Source organism: Mus pahari, chromosome 2 (genome assembly GCF_900095145.1).
Source record: "Mus pahari chromosome 2, PAHARI_EIJ_v1.1, whole genome shotgun sequence".
In the NCBI taxonomy this organism is placed as follows: domain Eukaryota; kingdom Metazoa; phylum Chordata; class Mammalia; order Rodentia; family Muridae; genus Mus; species Mus pahari.
The window spans coordinates 57,526,440-57,553,550 of NC_034591.1; the positions used below are offsets into that span (position 1 = coordinate 57,526,440).

General features: G+C 45.5%; 1 protein-coding gene across 4 annotated transcripts in view; it reads right to left on the reverse strand.

Annotated features, from left to right (window-relative positions):
- Positions 1 to 27,111, reverse strand: part of Kiaa1549 (KIAA1549 ortholog) — a 125,433-nt gene that overhangs the window by 41,006 nt on the left and 57,316 nt on the right. For all 4 annotated transcript variants that reach the window (XM_029534999.1, XM_029535001.1, XM_029535000.1 and 1 more), the window contains exons 3-10: positions 24,422 to 24,510; positions 23,276 to 23,453; positions 16,729 to 16,856; positions 13,925 to 14,108; positions 12,026 to 12,085; positions 10,791 to 10,939; positions 7,108 to 7,285; positions 2,595 to 2,779 (exon numbers count right to left, since the gene is read on the reverse strand). In XM_029534999.1, coding sequence (XP_029390859.1) covers positions 2,595 to 2,779; positions 7,108 to 7,285; positions 10,791 to 10,939; positions 12,026 to 12,085; positions 13,925 to 14,108; positions 16,729 to 16,856; positions 23,276 to 23,453; positions 24,422 to 24,510 — 1,151 coding nt within the window. The remainder of the gene's footprint in view (positions 1 to 2,594; positions 2,780 to 7,107; positions 7,286 to 10,790; positions 10,940 to 12,025; positions 12,086 to 13,924; positions 14,109 to 16,728; positions 16,857 to 23,275; positions 23,454 to 24,421; positions 24,511 to 27,111) is intronic.

Here is a 27,111-nt window from a genome sequence, read left to right on the forward strand (position 1 = left end):
TTTAAACCAAGGGAAGGTCACCGTCTTCCTACGGCAGACCCATGTACAGATTAGCTGCAATGCCAGCAAATAAGACACGGGGTCTTGCCTCCTGACAGTGTGAGCAGGCAGCCTTCTCCTTGGGGTTCTACCATGCGGATCTTTGCTGAAACAAGGCTGTGCGTGCACAGAGACCCTGCAGCCCCTGGAGGAGAAGAAGAGCAGCTCCACAGGCTACACGGTCTACTTGGAACCACCCATTTGATTGACAGCAACATCTGCCACATGGAACCACCCCAGAAGTAAGAGGAGAGAGCCTGGGGGTCGCCTCTCTTCACTTCAGGAGCCTGACCTCTGATGGCTTATGATGGGCAAGGCTGTGTGTACCCCAGAAACAGAGCACAGAAAGGCCTGAGCACAGAGCCATCTCCACGGGTTCAGTCCCCTGTACCCTGTTCAGTCCTCTTTCACCAGAACAAGGCAGTTCCCTCCCTGAGAATCACTGAGCACCAAGACGAGCGGCCCCTTCCCCACAGCAACTGTCACTGTAACAATGCCGACTCTAGACCTTAGCAGGCTACGGAAATAAGAAACAGGAAAGAGAGCACCTGTGTATAAAATACTGCTCATGTGTTTGATAGCCACAAGCTTGCAAAATAATTAAGATTTTGCACAGGATTAATCCATAAGAAAACAAAATATTCTTTATTAGCATAGGCATATGGCAAGTTTAAAATTTAAACTTACTTTTTCACTCAGTAGGCTGTGATTTGTAATATCTATGGTATTTGTTTGGTTTTTCCATTTTGGTGGGTTATGTGTGTGGTGGATGCATGTTCACATGCGTGTGAGTTGATGTGGGCTGTTTCTCCCTGAGCCCAGAGATTGCAGATTCAGATTCCTGTAGTCTAACTGGCCATCTTGTCCCAGAGTTCCTGTTTCGTCCTCAGGTGCTCTGGGATTACCCTGAATTCCCCCGTTCTTATGTAGGCACCAGGAATCTGAACTCTGGTCCTCGCACTTGCAAGTCACTGAGCAATCTCCACAGCCCGTCTTGTTTTGTTTCTTTTATTTTATTTTATTTTATTTTATTTATTTATTTACTTATTTTTGGTTTTTCGAGACAGGCTTTCTCTGTGTAGCCCTGGCTGTCCTCGAACTCACTCTGTAGACCAGGCTGTCCTCGAACTCAGAAATCTGCCTGCCTCTGCCTTCCGAGTGCTGGGAGTAAAGGCTTGTTTTATTTTTGGAAACAGCATCTCACTATATGGTCCCCAATGGCTTTGAACCTGATCTTCCTGCTTTTACCTCCCAAGTGCTGGGATTGCAAGCATGCGGCTCTGTGCCTGGCTAAGAGAGATTTTCTTTTAAAGACCATCTGAATAAAATCAGAAGGTTGCCATGGCAATCTTTGATTTCTTGCTCTTCTGTCATTTGCTTGATCTTATCGCTTTCAGAATAGAGCAAGCCTTCCAAGTAGGAAAGATCTGCACAGTAGGGGCATGTTAACAATACAGCAGAACGGACTAAACAGGCTGCCTGGCATGCACGCTGAGCAGCGCCTACACGTGCAGTGTCTACAGCTAGAGACTGTAGGTTTCTGCTCACACCAGGTAAGCTGCGAGATGCCGACCCCAAGTCAATTTCATCACTATGGAACCTCACATGACCAAACACTCCTAAGTAAAAGAATCGCTGTTCTATAAAACTTAATGCTTTGGAGAGACAGATGAAAAGTGAGAAGCATAAAACAAAACAAACAAACAAACAAACAAATAGGAGGTCCAGCAGAGGTATGGAAAACATGGACAGAGACACAGAAAAAACCTGGAGGATTTGGGACTGAGATTTCTTTGATCTTATCTAAAGAAAATCAAATCTGGAACTCAGGTGACACACAAGCAGTGTTGTCTGTTTTAAGAAAAGCATTCAGAGCACTTTGGTCGACAACCGCTCCCTAGAATGGTGAGGAACTGGGGTACACTGGAAGATTGGAGTCCATTCATAATCCTGATGTTTAAATGTTTAAAACATGAATGATCAACTTTTAATAATTAAATGGGGACAAGAGAGAGATGGCTCCGTGGTTACTTTCTGATCGTTCAGAGGACCAGAGATGGTTCCCAGCATTCACACTGCTTGGCTCACCGCCACGTCCAGAGGAGCTAACATTCTTGGATTAACTTCTTCAGGTATGCACACAGGTATACACGCATGCAAGCACATATGCATACGTGTGCACACACACACACACACACACACACACACACACCTGTGATTGAGAAGATCTGAGGGAACCTGCACAGCCAGTGCTCTCTGGAAACAGCCAGCGTGAACAAATCGCAACTCATCCACAGAACGAACTGCTCTTCCACTGAGCTCTCAACAATAAACTGGTCCCCAAGCTCACTCTATAAAGAGCTTTTACAGGTCTTATTCCTGGGATATTTTACTAACACAGAGAACTAAAGCTACAGTAAGCACATGTGAGGACAGCGGATGCTGCCGATAGACCAATGAGTTCTTTCAATGGTCCTCCCCTGTCTTTCAGCGTCCCAGCCTGGTCTTGTGTCTGCCCCATAAGGATGCTCTTGTGGACACGGGTGGGAGCTTACCTTCTGCCGCTGCTGTATGTTGGCCACCGTGTCTGGCTGGAAGTCTAGCTTGTCCGTGCGGCACAGCTTCCAGTAGAGGATGACAACAATTACGGTGACCACCAGCACGGGAATGACCACGCCCACCACAACCCAGAGGTTGCTGCTCTGTGACTCCGGGGATGGCCTCTTCACCCTGTCCACAGCTGCAGATGAGCAGACGGGAGAAAATCTCTCAGCAACACGATCTTCACTCACGAGCGGGACGGAATGTAACTTCCTCCGGAGACACAAGGAACATACCAGAGATCACACTGACACATATAGGTCTGCGGGCAAAAGCTTGGCTGATTCCAGTCTCCTGGTTTAAAATTCCAACTCCACAACATCTCATAAGATGGTCTGTACGACCTCACTCAAAACGGTTCTCTTCAAATGTGAGAAGAGAAGCTACGCGTTCAAGACCCAGCTGTGAGCAGCATACCCGAGGGGGAGGAATCACATCCCAGGTTTCTGGAAAGACCATGAGCTGGAACCTGGCGGTCTGAGAAGGAGGCTCTTCCCTACTCTTACCAACTTCCTCCTCCCTCTCTCTACACACGGTGCCAGACACCATTCTAAGGGCAAGGTATGCTGATGAACAAGCAGACAGAACCCCTCAAGGTGCACTGGTTCTAGTGGTGGGAGGAAAAACTACCAAGAGCTACATCCCCAAATAATGATGTCTGCTGTTGGAACTCTATACCAGAGGTCACAGTCAATGAGCCACAGCACCAGAACAATGGCAACTGATCATGTCCATCTCAGCATCTGAAATCATGAGAGAGATGCTACCGTTCATAGTTGCACGGATCACAATAGCCATGGTGGGAAAGCCCAAACCCATCAGCAGGTGAATGGATAAACAGAATGCGGTATAGCTACACAGTAGAGTACTATTCAGCTTTTAAATAGGAAGCGGGGTACTGTGAGGATGGCTCACCAGGTAAGGATACTGGCTGTACAAACTGGAGGACCTGAATTCAAATCCATAGCAGCCATGTCAAAGAGGGACACAGTCACACTCCACCTGTAACGCCCGCACCATGTGGGACAGAGACAGGATGGCTGTGGCTTGATAGCCACTAGCCTAGCTCCAGGCTCAGTTAGAGACCCTGTCTCAAAGAAACTGGGTGAATAGTGGCAGAGTAGACTGCCTGCCTTACACATAAACACAGAAGAAAGAAGAAGACAAAGGGGAGTCTCAAAACAGCCACAACTAGAATGAACTTTGGAACCGTGACAGGTGAAAGACACCAGACACACAAGGATAAATGTCATACCAGGCACCTAGAACAGTTGAATTTAAGACAGGAAGAAAAACAGTGGCTGCCAGGACCTGGGGGTGAATGAGGGGTGGTACCCAAGGGAGCAGGGCTTCTGTCTAGGACAATAGCAAGCTCTGGACACGGAGAACAGAGGTGGCTGCAAACACTGAGTATTGCCACTGCCACCTGTTCATACGTGTCAAGATGGTTTTGAAAAGGTCAATAATGCTACATATGAAGTTTTTCTTTTGATTTTGAGATTATACTTATATAATTGCTCCCTTCCCTCTCCTCTAATACATGTATGTTAACACGTTTTTAAAATGATAAAGAGGACTCTTGGGTTTAACTGAAAGAGAGTGTCTGTTGCGAAAACTGAAGTCTGAACATGTGATGTTGGGGTGCCATCTTCCCTATCTATGACCTCTTTTGAACCCTTGGAACATGGGTCTTAATGGAAACTGCTTTATTAAAGGTAACAGGCAGCTGGGTGGTGGTGCACGCCTTTAATCCCAGCACTTGAGAGGCAGAGGCAGGTGGATTTCTGAGTTCAAGACCAGTCTGGTCTAAAGATTGAATTCCAGGACAGCCAGAGCTACACAGAGAAACCCTGTCTGGAAAAAAACAAAAAACAACAAACAACAAACAAACAAAAGAGGTAACAGGCGTAATTATTAGGTGATATTACAGTGAACTGTACTCCTTTGACTCACCTGTCTGCACTCACAGGTGTGCCCACACACCGCTGCCTCTCATCTGTCATAGCTCATTTGACCCTGCATGGACACTTCTGTTTCCATCCATCTCCTATTTCCTCTACTAGCTGGGACTCTGCCCTGTGTCCTCTGTGTTCCCTGCTGATCATTATGTATATACACACAAATATAATCACATACACACACATGTACATGTACACACATACACATATATATTCACACATACACTTGCACATACACACATATATTCACACACGGGCACACATATGTGCAGGGACTTTTGCCTGTCCTATTCGCTGTGTCCTATTCTCTGGAACTGGAGTTACAGGGGGGTGTGAGCTGCCACATGTGTGTTGTGAATCCAACCCACGACCTCTAGAAGAGCAGCCAGTGCTCTTAACCACTGAGCCATCTCTCCAGCCCCAGTTTAAAGTCTTAGAGAAGTTTATGTTTAACAGGGAGGGAACCAGGCTGTGTTTTAAAATGTGGACTGGATGGAACTTACATTAATAACTCATTTTGCCCAAGAACAAACAGACATGGTGACAGATCCACTGACGAGAGCTGAGAGAACTGATATTCTTCTCAGTTCTAATCTAGGAAAAACAGAGAGAGGGGCAGAGAGAGGGTTTGGATCTGTCTCTCCAGTCCCATGACTCCATCTACATGGAGGAAAGCAGATGGTATATGAGAGCCACACGGGAGCCTGATATAAAGGGGCTGGCCACAGGTTCTCCTCCCCCATCTCCAATGATTTCATCCAGAAAGCTGTGACAGATCGAGGGGACATAAAAGTTGTGCCTGTTACAGCCGAGCAAAGCTGTCGTAACCGACCTTCATAACTGAAATACAAAGCTACATGAGAAACACAAAAGTAAGTCTGTGGTCACAGCATGCTCGCCTGACAGTCACGCCCGGGCTCTGTGAGCACTGATGGCACTGTCAGTCATGCCAACTCCACTTTCTTATGCGTGTTAACTATATGATCATGTGTGGAATGAGAATGTCTTAGTGGTCATTTCTGATTGTATCTTTGCATCTATTTTGGGTACATTTTATGGACGTTAACACGCACCCACAATGACATTTAAGCACAGCTCCCTAAGTCTATGTCTTCAATAAACATACTGATAAAGGGAGGAAACAAACAAACATCACATGGCCTCCTCCCTGTCCTCAGCAAAGTTCTTCAGGATTCTCTGATGTCAGGGCATCTGCCTGTGCCTGTGCCTGTGCCTGTGCCTGTGCCTGAGCCTGAGCCTGTGCCTGTGCCTGTGCCTGTGCCTGTGCCTGTGCCTGTGCCTGTGCCTNCTGTGCCTGTGGCTGTGGCTGTATCTGTTCCCGTGCCCGTGCCCGTGCCTGTGCCTGAGGCTGTATCTGTGCCCATGCCCGTGCTTGTGCCCGTGCCCATGCCCGTGCCCGTGCTTGTGCCCGTGCCCGTGCCTGTGCCTGTGCCATGGAGAGCAGGTTTTCCCATACACTGTGAAGGACTGCTCTGGGTCATGGAGGGGAAACACACACACTAAAGAGGCAGTCAGCTTGTAAAATCTTATTTAGATAGTTATGATTCTCCATGCAGCTCCCTTTTTCTTCATTTCAAATGTACACCCAAAATCTGGAAGTTGGACAAGAGGTACCGAGAGCAGTCACTGCCAGAGGGCCAAGTGCCTTCCAGTAATAATAAAAAATATTAAACACATCTCTCTAACTGTAGAGTGGTGTGAGGTGAGGTGACGGGGAAACTGGACTGAAAAGAGAGTAAGGATCAAGGGACTCCTTTGTGTTGCCAGACCCCAAGGAAGCCAGTCAGCCTAGAGGGCAGCTCCCAGCTTCCTGACTGAGTCACCGTCCCCACCAACATGCAGGGCGGGACATGGAAGGTTTGGGAATAAAAACAGAATAGGTACATTATTTTGCCTATAATGTATTTTTAAATGAAAACTGGTACGGGGTAGGGAAAAGGATGTTCATGTTGATATAAGGTTCTGTGACTCACTAGCAACCCCATGAATATGAGGTGTGAGGTAGGAAAAAGACAGCCAGGCCACGGTCACACGGACGGAAATAAAAATAAAGAGGGTCTCAGCAAGTGAAGTACTTGTCACACAAGCCTGAAGGCCAGAGCTGGAACCCCAGAACTCCATAAAGATGAAAGGGAAAAACTGACTCTGCAAAGTTGTCCTCTGATCTCCACACATGCACCATGGCATGTGTACATGTGCATACACACATGCACACACATATATACACACGTGCACACACATGTGCACAACACATTCACAAACACACAATATACATGCACATGCGTACACATGTACACACATGCACACACATGTGCACACACATGTACAAACACACAGATGTACACACACACATACATGCACACAGAGTAATAATAAATAAACTTAAGAAAAACACAGGAAAGTCTCAGCAAATGAACATCAGCAACCAGCACAGGTCAGATGCTGTAGCTCGGAGTTCACTATCAGAACACAGTGGCTTCAGACTTACGCTGGGCAATGACGCCTCGAATCCGGTACCCCAGGATGATGGCCGCCCTCTGGAGGTCTACCTTGTTGATCAGATCTGAAGACTTGACTGCACTGAGTCTCTCTCCATCTTGATTCTCCACAAAGTAGATGAGCTGCACCGGGTTGTCATCTCCCTCCAGTCTGGACACGTTCACCACCTTCGAGGGCACAGAGTCCATCAGCGTCATTGGACGCTCACAATGCCAGATGCCCCTTCTCGGGGCACGTAGTGGTCCCTAGTGTGTGACTTGGGATTTGTCCCAGCCCCCTTAAAAAGCTCACTCCCACATCTGGAGTCGCAGGATCCCCACTGTTCATATGAAAGCTGCTCTGTGTAGAACAGCAACTGTACTTTGATTTCCTGTTTTCTTAGAGACAGCGGGGCCAAGCGCATGCACAGAGCACCACCGGGCAGTCTGAAATTGTAACTGACAACCCCACCATGTTATGAGGGTCTGCTGCTCTCCTAGGTGGGAGTGAGCCTACCTGACCTCTTCCTGAGCCTACTCAAATGTCTGATTAGCTCTACTGATGTGCAGAATAGTGAATTCCTTGCTCTTGGACATGGGTGTCACTGCAGAAAGGTTAGCCTCACCCCCAGGCTCTGCCCATCACATACCAGTACCCACTGTCCTCTCCCCTTGACACCCAAAGTGATAGCTGAAAGCACCTCTGGGCATGCCAAGCGCCTGGTGAATTTATGCTTCTACAAGCCAACCAGAGCTAACCTCTCTAACCGGAGCCCTGTACATTTGATACAGGAGAGGATCACATTAGCAAAGCATTTCACTTGGAGGTCCTCTGGCGCCTCAAGGACACTCAGTCCTGGGAGGACTGACTTGCTGGCCTCTGTTTGCTCTTCTGAGGTCAGCTTCCTAACCAAGCCCACCCTCACCCCCACCCCGCCCCCACTTCCAGGCCACCTGCTTCTCCCTCCTCATTTCACCACATTGGTTGCCTTGTATTAGCTGTAGAAAGAAATGGTACCCAAGGACCATTGAAAACTTGAGTAGATCGGATCTGTCTTCACTTCTAACTTTTATACTAAAACGTCCGTGGGATTTAGAAGCTACAACTTCTCATAGAAATCTTATTCTCTGTAGTGTACTTTGAATAAACACTCTGAAAGCTATCCAGTCTGGAAGGAGCCATCAGAAAATCTAATCCCAGCATTCTTTCTGGATGGTGGCTAATTGTTTTTATATCAGGAACCACAATATACAAGGTATCTCCCAGTCAACCACTGGGGTGACTATAAGTATATGCACCTTATACAAATTATATGGCCCAATGGAGAAACTTTGAAAAGCATGTATAAAAGACTGTAGAGAATAAAATGAAAATCTCTTGAAATTCAATCAATTAAAGAAAACCTCTCTAAGGATCTGAGTGCATTTCCTGTGAATTCTCTGTTATTATCAGGAGTGTTCTTCTTGCTCCTGTCTCTCTCTTCAGCACCTTTCACCAGAGTACATCTCTTCACCTTTCTTCTTTTTCACTATTTATGTATTTTATGTGCATGAGTGTTCTTCATGCACACCTGCATGCCAGAAGAGGGCGTTGGATCCTATTACAGATGGTTGTGATCCACCGTGTGGTTGCTGGGAATTGAACTCAGGACCTCTGGAAGAGCAGTTAGCGCTCTTAACCTCTGAGCCATCTCTCCCGCTGTAGGAGCAAAATTTTTTAACGACTAGAGAATATTCTAATACATAAAGATTTGCTTTTTAACCCATTCCCTAATTCCTAGACAGTTATATTGACTCAATCTTTTCTTACTTCTTTTATTAATTTTTAGAGCCAGGGGAAAAAACGAGGTCTCACTCTGCCCCAGGCAGGCCTGGAGCTGTCTGTGTAGACCAGGCAGGTGGAGTACGAGGGTGACTTTCAGAAGCTGGTTTTCTCCTTCTGCCACGTGATGCCTGAGAACTGAATTCAGATCATCGGACTTGGTGGCAAGTGCCATCTCACGAGCCCTTGTTCAGTGTTCACGGCCACAGATAAGGTTCAGGTATTTTGATCATGTTAAGGGAGAGCAGTAACAGAGAGGAGCCTCTAGCCCATGTGTCTGTCAGGTGGCCCTGGTCTGTGAAGGCTCGGTTGACTTCCACAGATGTGACATTTACCTTTAGGAACTTGGGTATCCAATTTAATACCTGGCCACCCAGGTTTCTTCTCTGTAGCTGTTTCATACACAAACTCAGCCCTTGAACTGTATGAGGCTTCAGCTACTGAACAAGGTGAGAACTTCTTAATTCATTTTAATGTTGATTTGCTGTACGTTTGCTTAATTAATGATTGCATTTACTAGTGCTTTTTCCTTTCTTTTTCTATTTTTTTTAAATGCTTTTTTTTTGGGGGGGGGTCTTTTTTTAAGATTTATTTATTTATTTATTATATGTAAGTACACTGTAGCTGTCTTCAGACACTCCAGAAGAGGACGTCAGATCTTGTTACGGATGGTTGTGAGCCACCATGAGGTTGTTGGGATTTGAACTCCAGACCTTCGGAAGAGCAGTCAGGTGCTCTTACCCACTGAGCCATTTCACCAGCCCTCTTTTTCTATTTTTAATGTTTTAAATTTGGAAATATGGCTCAGTGGTTAAGAGCATGTACTGCTCTTGAAGACCTAAGTTCAAGTCTCAGAACCCATGTTGGGTAGCTCACAGCCAACCCTAACTCCAGCTTCAGAGGCATCCAACAGGAGCCTTCATTCACATGTACACATGCCTATACACATATACATAATTATAAATAAATATTCAAAATCTTAGTACTTTGTAAACTTCCCTAGGATGAGTGTATCTGGCAAGGGAGCGATCTTGGGAACCTAAGAGGCCACGTTTCTGAATGGGAAACAGCAAGCAAGACTGTGAGGGATGCATTCAGTGAGGATGCTGGGGAACACGGATGCTACTTCTAGGCAAAACCGGCACCTTGGTCTGCCCACGTCACTTCTATTATCTTGTTCTCAACATCAGCACCCCTTCCCCTGCCCACCAGCCACACTTCACTGCTGAGTTTCACCCCAGTTTTGTGTTTCTGAAATGTTCTGTGAACCCCGTTTTTCTGTGATCTTCCAATTCTATAAGTGGTAAAGAAAGAAAATTCACACCATTCACACAGAGACAGGATTAAATAACAGTCCCGCCTCCAACGTTCTGTGAGTATGTGTTTTTTAAATAGGTCATTTTCCAATTCAAACAGATCTGCTTCTGTGGCCTATCTTCTGCCCAGTCCCAGAGTGAGGACAATTTAGGGGTAACAAAAGACAACCAGGCTGGCAGGAGGTGGAGAGGGCAAGATGCCTGAACAGAGGGCAGAAAATGCCCTTCTCTGTCTGCTGAGGACTGTCCCCAACCAGTGACTCCTTTCTAAGATACCACCAGTGCCATACAACAAGATCAATGGTTGGCGAGTTAAAAATTTGCTCTTCAAAACCAAAGCCTTCTGATGATATAGAAACCCAGTGGTAAGTTCCCTGCTATGCTCCTTGCAGTCCAATCGCCAAGGTTTCTGTCTAGACTCTGAGTTGTCCTGCAAGGCTGCCACATTCAGTAGCACTGTCATTTTACACCAGGATTTTCCCACTTGCACGAAAATAGCCCATTTCCAGTGGGCTTTTCCTCCGCCCCCAACCCTCCTTCCTTCAGTGAGCAGTACCTGTACCACACTGTTCCCAGCAGCTACGGTGGCTCTCCGCCACATGCGTCTTCTGGTGGGCACCTCGCTGAGCAGCTGGGCCAGTTTGCGCTCCATCTCGGCTGGAAACACGTCATTGTGGAGCTGCTTTTCTACTACACCCAGGAGGACTGTGTTCAGCAAGAAGCACAAAGCACTCAGAGTAAGTCAGGGACAGCCACGGGATGTGTGCACATGTGCGAACATCCATACAAGAGGACCACAAGACACTAATCCCTAGACAAGTAAAAGTCCCCCAGAGTGGCCCCAGTCCATGGCAAACTGAAGACAAGTGGGCCCAGGAACTCGGCGCTGTGGGAGAGCTAAGTACAGAGCATCGCCCTAAGATCTGACAAGTATCCTGTCAGCCTGGGCTAGTCTGAGTTCTTATCTTGTCTTTGGACAGGGACTTACAGTCTCCCTTGTACAGAGGGGATCTGCTTTCTTCTTGCTATCTCTATCAGACAAAAGTATCTGAACAGATAAGTCAGCTCATCCTTTAGCTGATGGGGGCAACAGCACTCCCAGCCAAACTGGCTTAAATTCTGTCTGAGGGCCATCTCTGGGCGAGTCAGTTCAACACTCTAAGGCCACTATGCAACGTGCAAAGAGCTCGCCTACACAGGGCTTCAGAGCCCAACGCAACTGGCAAGAGCTGAGCCCCACAAATGGTGTCTATCCCTACTTAAACACACTCTTTCCTTATGATTGGCCACTGGCTGCTTGCACAATGGGACTTGGGACTGTGTCACTGTCTCTTAGCGTTCCAGGGCCAGGTCAGAGAGTCTTGCACTGAAATGTTATGACCTTGGTCTATCTAAGGCTCATCTATGGCCGTATCAACTTGAATGTGCCAGGGTCTGTCTAAATAACTAACCCGGGTCCCCAAACTACTTTATTCATCTAGACAACACTTTCAGAAGAAAAATACCCTTGCTTTTGAGCACCACCCTGTCTCAGGTCAGGTGACTGTGGGTTCTGGTAGACTCTGGCCTGGAGTTGATGGACGATTTTTAAAAGAAACTCTTTCTGTGCCATAACCCAGCAGGACACACTCCCATGGCCCAAATCGAACCCAATTTTCGTTCATTCTCTGCCAAGAATTTAAAGTACATCTTGTCCCGAATTTGGGAAACAGGAGGGGCGCATCAACCCCCGTATGCCCTCACGGACTCCATGTCGTCTAGTTCTCCAAACGTTACGTAAGTCGAACATACCTGTTCTGACCCAAGAGGACTTCAGTAACTGAGATAAATTGAGCTGTGGGTATTGGAAGGCTATAAAAAAGGAGAGTCAGAGAGAGAGAAAAGTCTGTAAGAAACATGTTTTCACGGGCCAGGAAGGTAAGTTAAGCGTTCTGAGAATGTGAAGTAAATCATATCACATTATCCTTCCTGCACGATAGCACTAGGAGATGACAAAATACTGCAAGTGTGAAGGTTGGCAGGCACCAGTTTCTGAGCTTCTTGTCCATAGGAGAAGGAAGGATGAGAGAGTGGCTTCCCCAGCCCCATCACTGACCACTGTATCAACAAGGTCACTGCAACGTCTCCTGTGCGTGTTCTAGAGCAAAGGATTTGCAAGCTGTGTTCTTCAGAGCCAAGCACTTTCTCAGCAATGCCTCAGCGTAAAGGGAAGCAGGTTTTGTCTTGCTGGGAGCTGTCTCTATGTACACCTGCTCAGACTCCTATTGTTTTAGCTGTGTATACAAAGTTGTTGTATATAAATAACTTCATTCCTATCTACTTTTCTATATGCATGTTTTATGGTTTATTTTTAATCATAAATAAGTGTGTGTGCGAGTTTTTATGTAGGTTTGTACACACGTGAGCATAAGTGCTTAGAGAGACCAGAAGGGGGTGTCAGAGCCCCTGGAGAAGCATCCACAGGTGTGACTGCTGGGAACTGAACTTGGGTCCTCTGCGAGAGCACTATGTATGAGATCTAATCACTAAGCTATATCTGTAGCCCACTACTCTCAAGTTCTATAGTTTATTCTTCTTAATTTAATTAGTAATATATTGAGAAACATTCGGAATCATGAGTTAAGCTGGGCAGTGGTGGCTCACACCTTTAATCCCAGCACTTGTGAGGCAAAGGTAGGTAGATCTCTGAGTTCTAGGCTCTACAGAGTGAGTTCCAGGACAGCGAGTGATACAGCTAGTGTCTCAAAAAAAAAAAAAAAAAAAAAATGGCTAGTCTGTTTTCTAAAAGAGTTGTATTTGCCTTCCCTTAACTTTGGAATGTACTGCATCCCCCACTTCTTCCCAACCGCCTGGAAATCTGATTGCTTCAACCAGGAAGTAAGGTTCTGTTTGCATTTATTACTTTTTTTAATTTTTTTTTCAACTTAATACATTATAAAGTCTACTCCTTTGGCCTCCAGTCTCATAGGTTTGGGGAAATGCATCATTGCATAAGCACCGCCAAGTGAGGACCCAGGAAGTTCCATTCCCTGTCCCCACCTCTCCAAAACCTCCTCCACTGCCTTTTTGTAGTTAAATATCCTTGCCACCTTTTCCCTGAAGCCAGAGCTGCTCCCCCAGAGGTTCACATTCTCTAGAGCCAGCACACTGTTTACATACAGTGCCCCTTTATTCTCATAAGCAAACAGGAAAGGGAGGCACAGGGGCAGGGAAGGGCTCAGGAGCCGCCCTGGATAAGCTTGAGAAGTCCTGACTCTATTCTGGAGTTCAGTCAAATATGTCCTGTGGGGCCCAAGTCCTAGTGAGCGTACTGTGTTTGACATATGATGGCAGGTACATGGCACTAAACACTCATTAAACCGCAAAGAGTGTAGCATGGGGCCTGAGCCCGACCATAAACCTAAGACCCCGGGGGCCACCATGTCAGTGTGTGTCCACTGGCTGTGGTCAATGGGACATTGTGGGAGGGACTTCCCGTGCATGAGTGAGCATAAGAATAATCCTCTGCATCCAGACCCTGCTTACTGTGAGCCCAAAAGCCTTCTAGAACAATCGAGTCTCTTTTTAAAGTTAAAAATATTTTAAAGTTAACAATATTTTAAAGTAGACGTTCACCAGCAAAAAAAAACAAAAACAAAAAAACACTGGCGGCCCCTTCCCCAGGGCCCTGAAGGAGCCATAAGTACTCACGCTCTGCAATCTGTAGCACCGGGTACCCCAGGTAGAAGCTGAACTCCACCACCGTCAGGTTCCTCAGCAAGTCGCTCACCTCCGACCCATTCAGAAAACCTTGCGAGCCTTTAACAGCAAAGATAATATTCACTGGGCCCCTCCGGGGAGCCACCCTCGAAGAAGCAATGGTGACATTCACAATCTGAAAGAAGGAAGGCAGAAGGGGCTTCTAGAACATGGAGGCCTGACTGTGACATCGATCACAAGGACTCTGATCAGTGTTCTTCAAAGGGGGTAAATTGAAGGAATGTTTTATCTCGTTTTGGTTTTTAAAGATGCTGTCTCTCCAAGGCAAGGCCTGGGTCAAGTAGTGGGAGTGGGTGGGTAGGGGAACAGAGGTGGGGGGAGGGGTATGGGAAACTTTCGGGATAGCATTTGAAATGTAAATAAAGAAAATAATAATAATAAAAAAAAATTCCTTAAAAAAAAAAAAGATGCTGTCTCTCTACACTACCCAGGCCTAGACCTTCTTGCCTCAGAATGCAGGGATTACAGATGTGTGCCTCCAAGCCTGACTCAAAGGGAAGCAAAATTTTAAAAGGAAAGGGAGTTGATTTTCTAACCTTGTTCCCTTTATGTGAGACTTGAAACACTCTATTCACTGGAAATGTTTTTTACATTAAGTGATGAAGTTGAATGTGAGCATTTAGAGTTCCCCCTCCTACTCCCCCCCACCGCGAGCCTCAAATCCCACAGAAATAGCAATAAGCTGAACAAAGGGCAATAAATCCGCACAGCACAGAGAATGGAGGAAAACCAGAGGTCTGTCAAATTCTAGAAGATGGAGAAAGGACAGAACTGTGCTGAAATAAACCAGAACAGAGAGAACCAAGACCCTAAACACACACACACACACACACACACACACACACACACACAGAGAGAGAGAGAGAGAGGCTAAAACAGCCTTATTCACATTCAAGGGCCTGGAGAGCACACACACACCCAGGAGAGGGCAGAGGACCTGACACCAGAAGCAGGTTATAGAGCAGGACTCAGTACAGCTAACCGAAAGGCTTCACACCAAGAGTGAACTGAGCCTCCTTCTTCTGGCCAGCTCCACACCCAGGCCACCACAGTCACCAGCAGGGCCATCTCCTAGAGCAGTCCAAGGAACTGCCATCTAAGGAAAGCCCTTCCCAGAGGAGACCAAAGGCCTCTTGTGGGCTAAGACCATCCACAAGGAAGGAAGGACCCAATAAACTCCAGTGTACACCAGGGCATAGGAGACACAGAAGAAGACTGAAGAGGAAAGGAGAGGAGTCTGCCCTGGAAAACGCTCAGCAGGGATCCATCCCCAGAGCTGAGTCAGTCTGCCTAGGTCTCTAACCACAGGCTGTGCAGTGCTGTGGACAGAACCCTGCACTTTGGTGTACTGTGGTACATGCTACCCAGCGCCCAAGCTCACATGAATTCTCCCATCAGGCTGACACAGAAGCAACCTCCGCAGCCTAAGGGGACAGCCAGGCCAGCATCTATAATTAACTCAGTTCTCCATCCTCACCACCAACCAACCGCCTACTAACCCAGGGCCTGAAGACACAGAAAAACCACACAAAAGCCAAGCACAGAGATTGGCATACAGAACAATACTTCCAAGAAGACAGATATGTGTAAGAACAACATAGAAGAAATAGAAGAAAACCTTTTAAAATCCTACTTATATCCTGAGAGACCCTGAAGGCCACTCTCTCATGTCTCGGCAAAGGTTATAATGAAAAGGGAACAAAGAGCCACAGGGAGAAATGACAACTCAGAAATTTCAGTATGAATGGACACGGCTGAAGGCAAAATTAGTGACTCGGAGGACAGACTTTCCAAAAATCCCTAACAGAGAACTGAAAGATCCTTACCACACGAGGAAAATGAAGGAGCACAAAAAGTGGATCCAGGAGTGCCCAAGTCTAGAGTTAACAGACATGTCAGAAAGGGGAGAGAGAATGGGGAGGGGATCATAAAACACCAGCGCTTGGAACAGAATACACATGAAGCCAGTCTGCTGAGTGACAGAATCCTCTACTTTCAGACAGAGATGCTGCAGCCCAAAGAGCCCCACGGACACAGATAGAGCGTCCCTGGCATGAAGACCGAAGTGTACCAAAGTCTAAAACTTTCAGGGCATCATACCAACGCCCAGATGGTTATAGGCTTTGAATCGTTTCCTATTTTCAGGTTAGAGAAACCCAATGAGTAAAGTCTATGCAATATATTCCAAATAAATCCAAAAGCCCTGTCGCCTCAAACAACCCAGCACCAAGCCTTTGAGATTTAGGCTATTCAACCTGCTAGAGAAGGAAAGCGTGTTCAGGCACTGCCTCATTGATTGTGCAGCTAATATCACTGCTACGTGGGATAGTCTTGACTTACCTACATATGACCATTTCTCTTTAACTCACTCTGACTAGGGTGAGTTTGCCGTCACTCTGTCATGCTGTAGACCCCACACCTTGCCAAAGGTCAGCCCTGGCCCACATGTGCTGACTTCTCTCCATTGGAGGACACATTTTTTTTTCTTTTCTTTTTCCCCCTGAGGACAGGATCTCACTCTGTAGCCCAGGCTGGCCTTGAACTCACTTTGTAGACTGGGCTGGCCTTGAACTCACAGAAGTTCGCCTGCCTCGGCCTTCCACGTGTTGGGATGTAAGCTGTGTGACAGTACGCCCAGCATGGAGAGTGCATCTCAGATGAACTTCTGCGGAGGACAGTGCTCTCTGCCCTGCGGTGTGCGTGTGCAAGCATGGCGCATGGGGGGGTGTTCTCACCTGCACTGTAAGGTTATACGTTCCCTGGTGTTTCCTCACTTCAAAGAGAGCTGTCATCAGGCCTTTCTCAATGCTCTGAGTGAAGTTGCAGAAGCCAGTATCGACACTCGGAGGCACGAACTGCAGTACTAAAAAGAAAGACAGCAATGAGAGCCCCATGAGCGAGGTTCCACTTAGTCTAGGAATGAAGGAGGGGACAGAACTGAAACAAACCAACTCATTCACTGCCTGAGATCAAGCACCGTGGGGTCTTATTTCTTAATATTTGCTTATTTTTATTTTATGTGTATGGGTGTTTTACTTGCATGTGTGTCTGTACTTCACGGGTGCATGGTGCCAGGAGAGGCATGGGATCCTCTGGAACTGAACTTACAGATGGTTGTGAGCTACCATGCAGGTGCTGGGAACTGAATCCCAGTGTTCTTAACAGCAGAGCCATCTTCTTCACCCCAGTTTTTGGCAGATAGCCTTGTAAGACATACTTTTGGTTCCTGGTTAACACAGTAACGATGATGAGTGACAGGAGCGTTTTCTTTCTTCTGTATATTTATGGTTATAGTGTAACATTTTAACACACGCACACAAGGAGGTATCTGTTGCTCAGAAATTTATTACTTGTGTTCCGAATATTCAAAGCCAGCCCTACTGGCTATTTTGAAATATACAGCTGGGGTCTGGAGAGATGGCTCAGTGGTGATTGATTGCTCTTCTGGAGAACCCAGGTTCAGATCCCAGAATCCACATGTAGTTCACAACTAGCCCCAGGGGATCCAACGTCCTCTTCTGGTCTCTGAGGGCACTGCACACGCAAGGTGCACAGACAGATGCAGGCAGAACACTGGCACACTTAAGATAAAAATGAAGGTTTTTTAAAAATTAAATGTATAGCTATTAACTGTCAACCACATTTATCCTACTAAGTCACAAGACACAAAGTAATTCCTCCTATCCAGCTGCATGCTGCAAGGTTTAGCCCTCCCCCCTCAACCTTTCCTCCCCAGATTCTGTCTGGAAAACACTCTAATACCCTCCACTTTCCGATCCAGCTACACAGGTTAAGTGAGAACACATGGCACTTGGCTTTCCACTTCTGATAGTTCAGTTAGCATAACATCCTGCAGCTCCATGCGTGCAAACAGGGGGGTTTTGGTCTTTGTGTGCACATGCTACAAATTCTTCATCTATCCGTCTGTCAATGAACGCACAGGGTGGCTGCCTATCTTGCTAGTGTGAATACAGCTACGAAAGGACACAAGTGCTAGCTCTGCAACATACTAACTTTGTTGTACTTACATGCAGTAATATGACTCCTGGACCACATAGTAAACTTTTAGCTGTCTATAATGTCTATATAATCAATATTACATGATCAGTGGATGAAAGGGAGACAAGGCTGAGCTACATAACAAGACCCGGTCTTCAAAAACAAACAAACAAACAAACAAACAAACAAGCAGAGGCTGGAGAAAGAGCCTAGTGGTTAACAAAGAGCCTACTGCTCTTGCAGAAGACTTGGGATTGGCTCCTAGAACCCATACCAGGTGACTCGCAACCTCCTATAACTCCAGATCCCGACGATCTGACGCCCTCTGGCTTTTGTGGTGCATTTAAATTCACCGTAAGTGCATGCACGAACACACAAATAAATACATATTTTTTAAAAAATAGAAACAAGTCAGAACCAGCAGGATGGATCCTGGGTAAAAAGCATTTGCCATTATCCCTCATGAGCTGAGTTTGATCCTGGGAAACTGTGATGGTTTGTATACGCTCGGCCCAGGGAGTGGCACTATTAGAAGTTGTGGCTTTGTTGGAGTAGGTGTGTCTCTGTGGGTGTGGGCTTAAGACCCTCATCCTAGCTGCCTGGAAGCCAGTATCTGCCAGCAGCCTTCAGATGAAGATGTATGTATAACTCTCAGCTCCTCCTGCACCATGTCTGCCTGGATGCAGCCATACTCCCACCATGATGATCATGGACTGAACCTCTGAACCTGTAAGCCAGCCCCAATGAAATGTTATCCATATAAGAGATGCCTTGGTCATGTTGCCTGTTCACAGCAGTAAAACCCAAACTAAGGCAGAAACTAAGTGGTGGAAGAAGAGGACTGAATGCCACACATTGTCCTCTAATCTTCATGTGCATGCTGTGGCACCCACATGCTCATGAGTGCACACATGCACATGTTAGTGAAGAGCCTTTTATTGGACTACAAGGGGGAGATGGAAGGATAGCGTTTATTTGTACTACGTTAAGATCTGTCTCTGTCCTTCCTTGCCTGCCTAAGGCACCTTCTGATTGGCCAAAATAAACAGCGGATGGTCTATAGCAAGGGGTAGAACTGAAGGCAGGACATCCAGCAGAGAGAGAGGAACTCTGGGATAGAGTGGGGCGCAGGAGGACTCACCACTCAGACATGGAGGAAGCTGGATGTATGAGACTGAGAGGTAAGCTGCCGCATGGCAGAACTTAGATTAGGACAAACGGCATGATGTGGTAGAAGCTAGTGGGAACAAGCCTAGCCTAAGGCCTAGACATTTATTAATAAATAATAAGCCTCCAAGTCGTTATTCAGGAACTGGGACCTGGGTAGAAAGACTGACAGTTATATGTACAATTACTAAATAAAGTACGCATGCGCGCGCACACACACACACACACACACACACGCACACACACGCACACACGCACACACGCACGCGCACACACACACACACACACACACACACACACACAAGATCTAAACAAACAAAACACAGCACGTATGAAATCACCTTTCTCTGCATCCTCATCAGCACGGACTGGCTAATATCATCTTTTGTTTAAGATGCTAAGCAAGAGGATGTCTCGTTATAGTTTTCATGTGCATCTCTCTGATTAGTGACGCTGGACATTTTTTCATATCTTTACTGGCCATTTGTATATCCTGCCTCAAAAAAGGTTTATTCTGGCAATTCGTCCATTGTGTGCGTGAAGGAGTACGGGGAGGGGTCTACACATGCATATGGAAGTCAGAAATCAATGTCAGGAGTCTTCTTCAATTGTTTTACAACTTATTTTTGAGACATGGTATCTCACTGAATCTGGACCTTGGTGACCCAGCTATACTGGCTGGTTAGCAAGCCCCAGGGACCCTCTTGTATCAGTGTCCCCAGTGCTGGGCTTATAGAGCTTCCCACTCAGCTTCAATGTTCACACAGAGGAGCAAACTCAGGTCTTCAGGCTTGCACAACAAGCCCTTTACAAAGCCGCCTCCTCGGCCTGCCTGCTTTTAAAATTGGATAACGTAAGGGATTTGCTGCTCAGTTGTCTGAGTTCCCTACATATTCTGGAAACGAATGCCTTGAGGGTACTCTTTCATTCTGTAGGCTGTCTCCTCACTCTGTTCATAGCTGCTGACACCTTTCAAAAAAACTTAATGTGACCCATTGCTCAATTTCTGCTTTGGGTACATATACTTTCATGGTCATATGCAAAAACAAACAAACAAACAAAAAACAACTTTACCCAAACAAATATCCTAAAAGCACTTCCTCAGTGGCTCCAACAAGCTTTACAGATTAAGATCTCACATTTTGGTCTCTACTTTGAGGGATCTTTTTCTTTTAAAGTATGTTGAGAGAGGTCTTGGTCTTGCCCTCTTCTATAAAGACATCCAGTTTTCCCTGTGTGCTGTACGAGAGAGACTCCGTTTTCATCAATATATGTTCTTGTTCCTTCGTCAGAAATCAATGAGTCGATTTCTGCGCTTTCTGCTCTGCTCTGCTCTCCATGTCTGCCCTTCTGCAACACCATGGCCATCTGGTCACTATCACTCTGTAATACATTTTAAGACTGGGTATCATAACGCCTCCAGCGTTCTTTTCCACTCAGACTATTACATTCGTTCTCTTTGGGGGTCTCGCTTTGCTTTGGATTCCATACAAGTTTCAAAAGCCCTCCTTGCTCCCCCATACCTGTGGGAAATTGCCACTAGTATTTTCACAGGAATTGCCATGAACCTACAGATTACGTAGCAGTATGGACATTTTTTTTCTTTAAAAAATTTGTCCTTCAACTTCTTTTCCAAATAACCCATCAATATCTTTTTTCTTTAGGGTCTATCGTTAAACATTACTGTGTTGCCTTTGAGGTATCACAGTGTCTTGTTTCTTCGTCCCCCTGTCTCCCTATATTAATATTTGTATGCCTACTGGGTTCATTGCCTATTGTATTTTAAAATATGCTTTATTTTTCATCATGAGGGTGCACACAAGGGATGCAGGTGCCCGTGGAAGCCAGAAGAGGGCACTGGACTCCTCAGAGCTGCTTACAGCAAATGTGAGTCACACCATGCAGGAGCTGGGAGTCGGATTCATGTGCTCCTCCTGACTGCTGAGCCATCTCTCCAGTACCACATCTACCAATTTCATAGGATGGCTTTCTCCTGCCATGTGTCCTGTGGTACCAGCTGGAAACATTATGCTGCAAAATGTCACCTATAATCATCACAGGCTGGGTCTCCAAGTGTCGTCATGGCCCAGGCTGCAAAGTCCACAGACTGTACCAACTGTGGGGTACATGTCAGTCTCCATAAGTTGTTTGGGGGCAAGGCTACCCCAGTGGGTCATGACGGGTGTACAACAGTGCTCCTGATAATAAGGCAGGGTCTGAGGGAGACAGAGAGCTCTGGTGGGAAGAGGCTGCAAAGCTCATTTATTTTGAGGGCATCTCTGGGGGTGAAGTTGCTTAGTGTGGGCCAACAAGGTGTTTCCAAGGCCACAAAGCAGACCCGTATGCTTGCTCAATAGGCCAAGGTCCTGAGACGGGCCTACTCAACTATTTCTTCAGGTTACAGTTTGATGTTGCCTGGTTGCTTTCTGAGCCATGGATGAATCATATTATTTCAAAGTTTCGTGTCGTAGAATGTAGGAAGCCAACCATATGAACACATGCAACATAGTGATTGGCATGCCTGTGGGCTCAGAGAATTAGGAGGCAGAGCCAACATGAAGGTGATTGGCACGCCTTCGGGCTCAGCGAATTAGGAGGTGGAGCCAGAAAAATCACTTGTGACCAGGAGTTCAAGTCCAATTAAAAATCTACACATCAAAAGATGCAACTCATAAACATCTCAAAATTTTAATATTCATTACAGATGAGTTATGAAGTATACATAGGTAAAATGACATGACATCCAGCGTTACACTAAAACATTCTTGCATCTTCAAAAAAGTTTTACCAATTTTGCTGAAAACTGGTAAAAATCTTAATTATCTTTTAAAGTTATTAATAAACATGTGAACTTAATGTTATGTATTCTACTTTTGTTCATGATTGAAAATGTCCATAATAAAGGTTAAATAAGATATTAGGCAGTTATGGTTAACTTTAGGGAGTGTGAGTATATGGACAGATGTGCATCTGTGTTTAATAATCCTTTTCTTGTAGAAGTACGGGAGTGAACATATATGGTCTTTAAAATTTATTATAAAATAAAGAGAAGTAGATGGGAGAGAAGGTAGAAAACTCTAAGAATTAAAGATTATTAGGAAGGGGAGAGAGTTTGATCAGTAAAGTGCCATGCCTTACAAGCATAAGGACCTTGGGTCCATACCCAGAACCCACATTTAAAAGGCCAGGGGTGCTTGCTTCTCATCACAGTGCTAGGGTATCCGAGACAGGCAGACAGCCTAGCCTAGCTGGTGAGCTCCCAGCCAGTGAGATAGCCTGTCTCAAAACACAAGGGGGAGAGCACCCAAGGAATAACCCTAAGGCTGTACTCTGGCCTCTGCACACATGTGCACATACTGCACACACATACACACACACACACACACATGCATTAACACACACAGAGAAGGAACTAGAAGACTGTTGAGAACATACAATGGCACATGGGGCTCATTAAATGCTATTATGTGCCTGTGTGTACACTTGACTTTTTTCTGTAATCGTAAAGGTGTTGTTACTGTCGTTAGTAACCCGCCCAGCTGCAGCAAGCGGCTCATGGACAAAGAAGCCTTAGCTATTCAGAAGGCCACGTCAGATGGTTTGCTGAAACCAGAAGCTCGGGTCCAGACAGGACCACAGCAAGACTGTCTCAACCAATAAATGGATAATGAAAGAACAATACTCACTTTAAATTCTTTTTGAGATTGTATTTATCTTTATGTGTATGGATGGGTGTTTCACCTGCATGTCTATGCACTACATGTGTTCACAATCCTCAGTTCTTACATTTACTCTGTGTGTGTGTGTGTGTGTGTGTATGTGTATGTGTGTGTAAGCATGTGTGCACAAGCACACAGAAACAAAAGGACAACCTAAAGGTTCTCTCCTTTCTACAATGTGGGTTCCCAGGATCAAACCCAGGTCTCAGGCTTGGCAGGCAAGCACCTTCACCTGCTGAGCCATCTATCTCACTGGTACATCATCCCCAGTTTAAAATACATACACATACACACACACACACACACACACACACACACACACACACACACACACACACATTAAAAAATAAATAAAATTCTACATACAAATCCAAACCTCTATCCTCGTTTGCCTCACCTGTTTGAACTTGAAACCTGGGATCTGGCACGAGGAAAGATGGTTTCACAGACAGGATTAAAGGAGTTTGGCCACGTACAAGTTTGCTATTGATGAGGACGTTAATGACCGATATTGCCGTGTAAACAAAGGGACCAGATGTTACCAGAAATGTGAAGTCTGTGAATAGTTCATAAACCTAGAGAAATAAAACATTTTAGAAAGACAATTCAACCTTAGAGAAAACTGTGTTGGATAGAAAAAAATAATCAGTAGCTTAAATGGAAGGATAAATGCTCTCTAATCCAGATTTCATTTGATGTATTCCCTTTATATGATCCCAACTTTTACAGAAACAGGACCATAGAAGCAGCCAGAAAGGACGGACAGAAATATGGGTTGAATAGTGAATTATGGAAAACTGAAGATTTCTGTCGTGTTTAAGCCACATATAAAAGGAGCAGTTGTTTCACTAAGACACACTGTTCAAAATAACCTGATGACAGCCACTTAAACAATTTCAAAGTATATGGCAGCCACATTACAGGTAGAGGAACAGGGGGAGCTAATTTTAAATACATTTCATTTAATACAGAAAACATCATTCCAATGTGTAGTCAGTACAAAAAATTATTAGTGAGATGCTGCTTTATCTGGTGCAGTTTTGAGATCTGGCATGCAGTTTACACTCACCACGCATCTTATTAGCTCAGGCCAGGCCTTTAACATGCCCCATGGCCAGTATGGCTCAGCCTCTGGTTAGACAGGGGCAGGACTAGTTAGAGCACAGCTTTCTGAGCTCATCTGGGGATGGGATACCATCAGTGGGCATAGCATAAACAGTACAGGAATCCATCTCAGTTGTATTGAAAGCACAGAAAGACACAAGCATCCTAACCCTGAGATCTCGTATAAGCCCCAGTCACTTATTAAAGTTAAGGTTTCCCCAAACTATGCTGCCTCTGGTCTGACAGACCATTCCAATTCTACAAACACAACCCCCACCACACAGGGTAAAATGGCATGTGAATGGAGATGCCAAGGAAAACTAGTGTACCAGGAGGAGAGTGAGAGAGAAAATCCAAGAGCAGAGGCCAGGGCTTTTACCACACGCCATGAGAGCCAGAAAGCATGCCAGACATCAGACTCCCAGGCTCAGCGTCTCACCTTTAGCTCCACCGCACGGTTGAAGTGGATTCTCAGCACTTCTTTAATTGATGTAATGATATACTCCTGCACAGCTCGTCTGGCCAGCACTACAAACGAAATCCAACCACCAGATGCATTTTAGTGCTAGTGTGAAGCATGAAGGTGCCACTTCAGGAAGCCATGGCTGAGATGACACATGCTAGAACTTGTTTTGAAAAACAAGGCCCATACTGAGGACTGAGTAGAAAGGTCTAAGTGCTGTGAAATATTACAGAGAATGGGAAACTGGGCATTACACTGAGAAAGTTGGTAAGCCAGGGAGCAACCAGGACCCACACAGCAGGCAGGAGCTTCTAGTTCCCACTTTCTTCTCAACAGAATGGCTCTGCACCCGATGGCAAAGGATGAGGCTTTAAAAGCTCTCAGATGGGCTGGAGAGATGGCTCAGTGGTTAAGAGCACCGACTGCTCTTCCGAAGGTCCTGAGTTCAAATCCCAGCAACCACATGGTGGCTCACAACCATCTGTAATGAGATCTGACACCCTCTTCTGGTGCATCTGAAGACAGCTACAGTGTACTTAGATATAATAATAAATAAAACTTTAAAAAAAAACTCTCAGAAGTAATATTTTCAAAGTCTTTGAGATGCTATTCAATGAACTGGTGATATCTCCCTTTATAGAAGGAGGGCAGCTGCACTGAGTGTTCAAAGCAGCTGTTGGGAATGCTAACCACTACAGATGGAAGGAAAAACTCTTCATCATGTCCAAGTAATAACATTTTACACAGGGTATGAAATATTTCTCACCCCCAAATCTACTTCTTTCCATTCATTCTTCATTTCAAAGCCAAATTTAAAATTCTGTATTGGGGCTAGAGACCTGACTCTGTGGTGACAGACAACCCAGGCTGAGTTCCCAGCACCCACATCAGGCAGCTCACAACTTGCAAATACAGAGGATCTAACACCCTCTCCTGACCTCCACAAACATCTGTATTCACACACACACACACTTAAAAATACCTTTAAAAATAAATTTAAAAATATGAACCTGTGCCAGTATGTGTGTTCCCCAGGAATTAGTACACCTCCCTTTTTATTTGAGTGCTTTCTCTTTCCTTTCCAGTCCATACGTAGAATTATAACATATCTGATGTTGTTATTCATTTTTAGATTTTATTTATGTATATAGATACATACACACATGTCTGTAGATTACACATACGTGCAGGTGATTGTGGAGAACAAAAGAAGTCAGCCAGACCCCCTGAAGCTAGAATTACAGAGAGCTGTGGGGCACCCAACGTGGGTGCTGGGACTTGAACTCCCATCTTCTGCAAGAGCAGCATGAACCATCTCTCTAGTCCCACTATTCAATGTTTCATCATCCTGTTTTAATTATTAAAACGTAAGACAGAATCACTCCCCATTCTCCATTCATATATATGTAAAAAAAAAAAAAAACAAAAAACAAAAAAAAACAAGTGCTTAAGCTGTCTTGTTTTTTTCCCCAGTAAGTGTCACTTCTTGTCACCTCTTCAGCCCATGGCGTCATTACAAACTCATGGTCCAGTCTGGCTACCTTGGCTGATTCCACCAACAGCCAGCACAGCACAGCTTGCCAGGCGCAGACTACGCCATGACTGATGAACAGAAAAACAGAAGAAAAAAAAAATGAGTGGGAAAGTCTTGAGGGAGGGAGGAGGGAAGGCAGGAGGAGCTAAACTTGAGGTAAACTTGTGAAGGTGAGGTATAACAGAACACCAACATCAGAAGACCTCAGTGGAGGCAGAGGGGCAGACTACCGTGGCCCTGTGCAGCTACAGAACCACTCAGGAGAGCTGAATGCTACTTAATGCCCCCACTGACCACCACCATAATAACTACCAACTGGTTATTCTGAGAAAGACAGGAAATGGCAAACCTGTAAATATGAGGATGTGAGTTCTGGAAATTAGGAACCACCCAGAACCATGTATTGTACAAATCGGTTTGTATCAACAGTTTCTCCAAAGCCAAGAGAAGAGAGGTATGGAGAACTTCAAACAAAGCCTGTCTCCTGTCAGTGGGGGTCAGAGTCCAAGCGCCCCCCCCTAACGCCATCAGGGATCAACACCCCTGAAGTAGCTCTGCTTCATTATTATGGAGATCCATCTAGTCAATCAGTCAATCAATCAATCAATCAATCAATCCCTCTATGTTTGTCTAGACTCTCTTCCTAGAAGACAGCTGCCAAGAAGAAAGAAGTCGATATACATGAGGCTGCTGATGAGCTGAGGACCACCCAGAACGGTGTGGAGACACAGCTCTGCCAGTTACCAAACCTGCAGAAGGGCAGGCGCACAACCGTCTGCAAGGCCAAGAACAGTCAAACACTCAAAGGACGACAAATGTCACCAATCGCATGTACAACTAAAAATTATACGATGCAATACCTGAGGCTCCTGAAATAGCTTCTAATTATCTACAGAGAAAAAAATTATAAAATGGGGCACATCATTAACTATCATAAACACTGAGATTTCTAACTTATAAGCTTGCAATCACTTTTTCAAGTGCCTGCAGAGCCAGCCATGTTAAAGCTGCTTTTGTGGTTGTTTTGTAAGGAAGAAAATATTCAGCCTACAGTAAACAGATAAATAAGTAAACCAAGCCTCTTCTACCTCACGGTAATTGCTAATATGCAATCTTGTGCAGTCATTGCCTA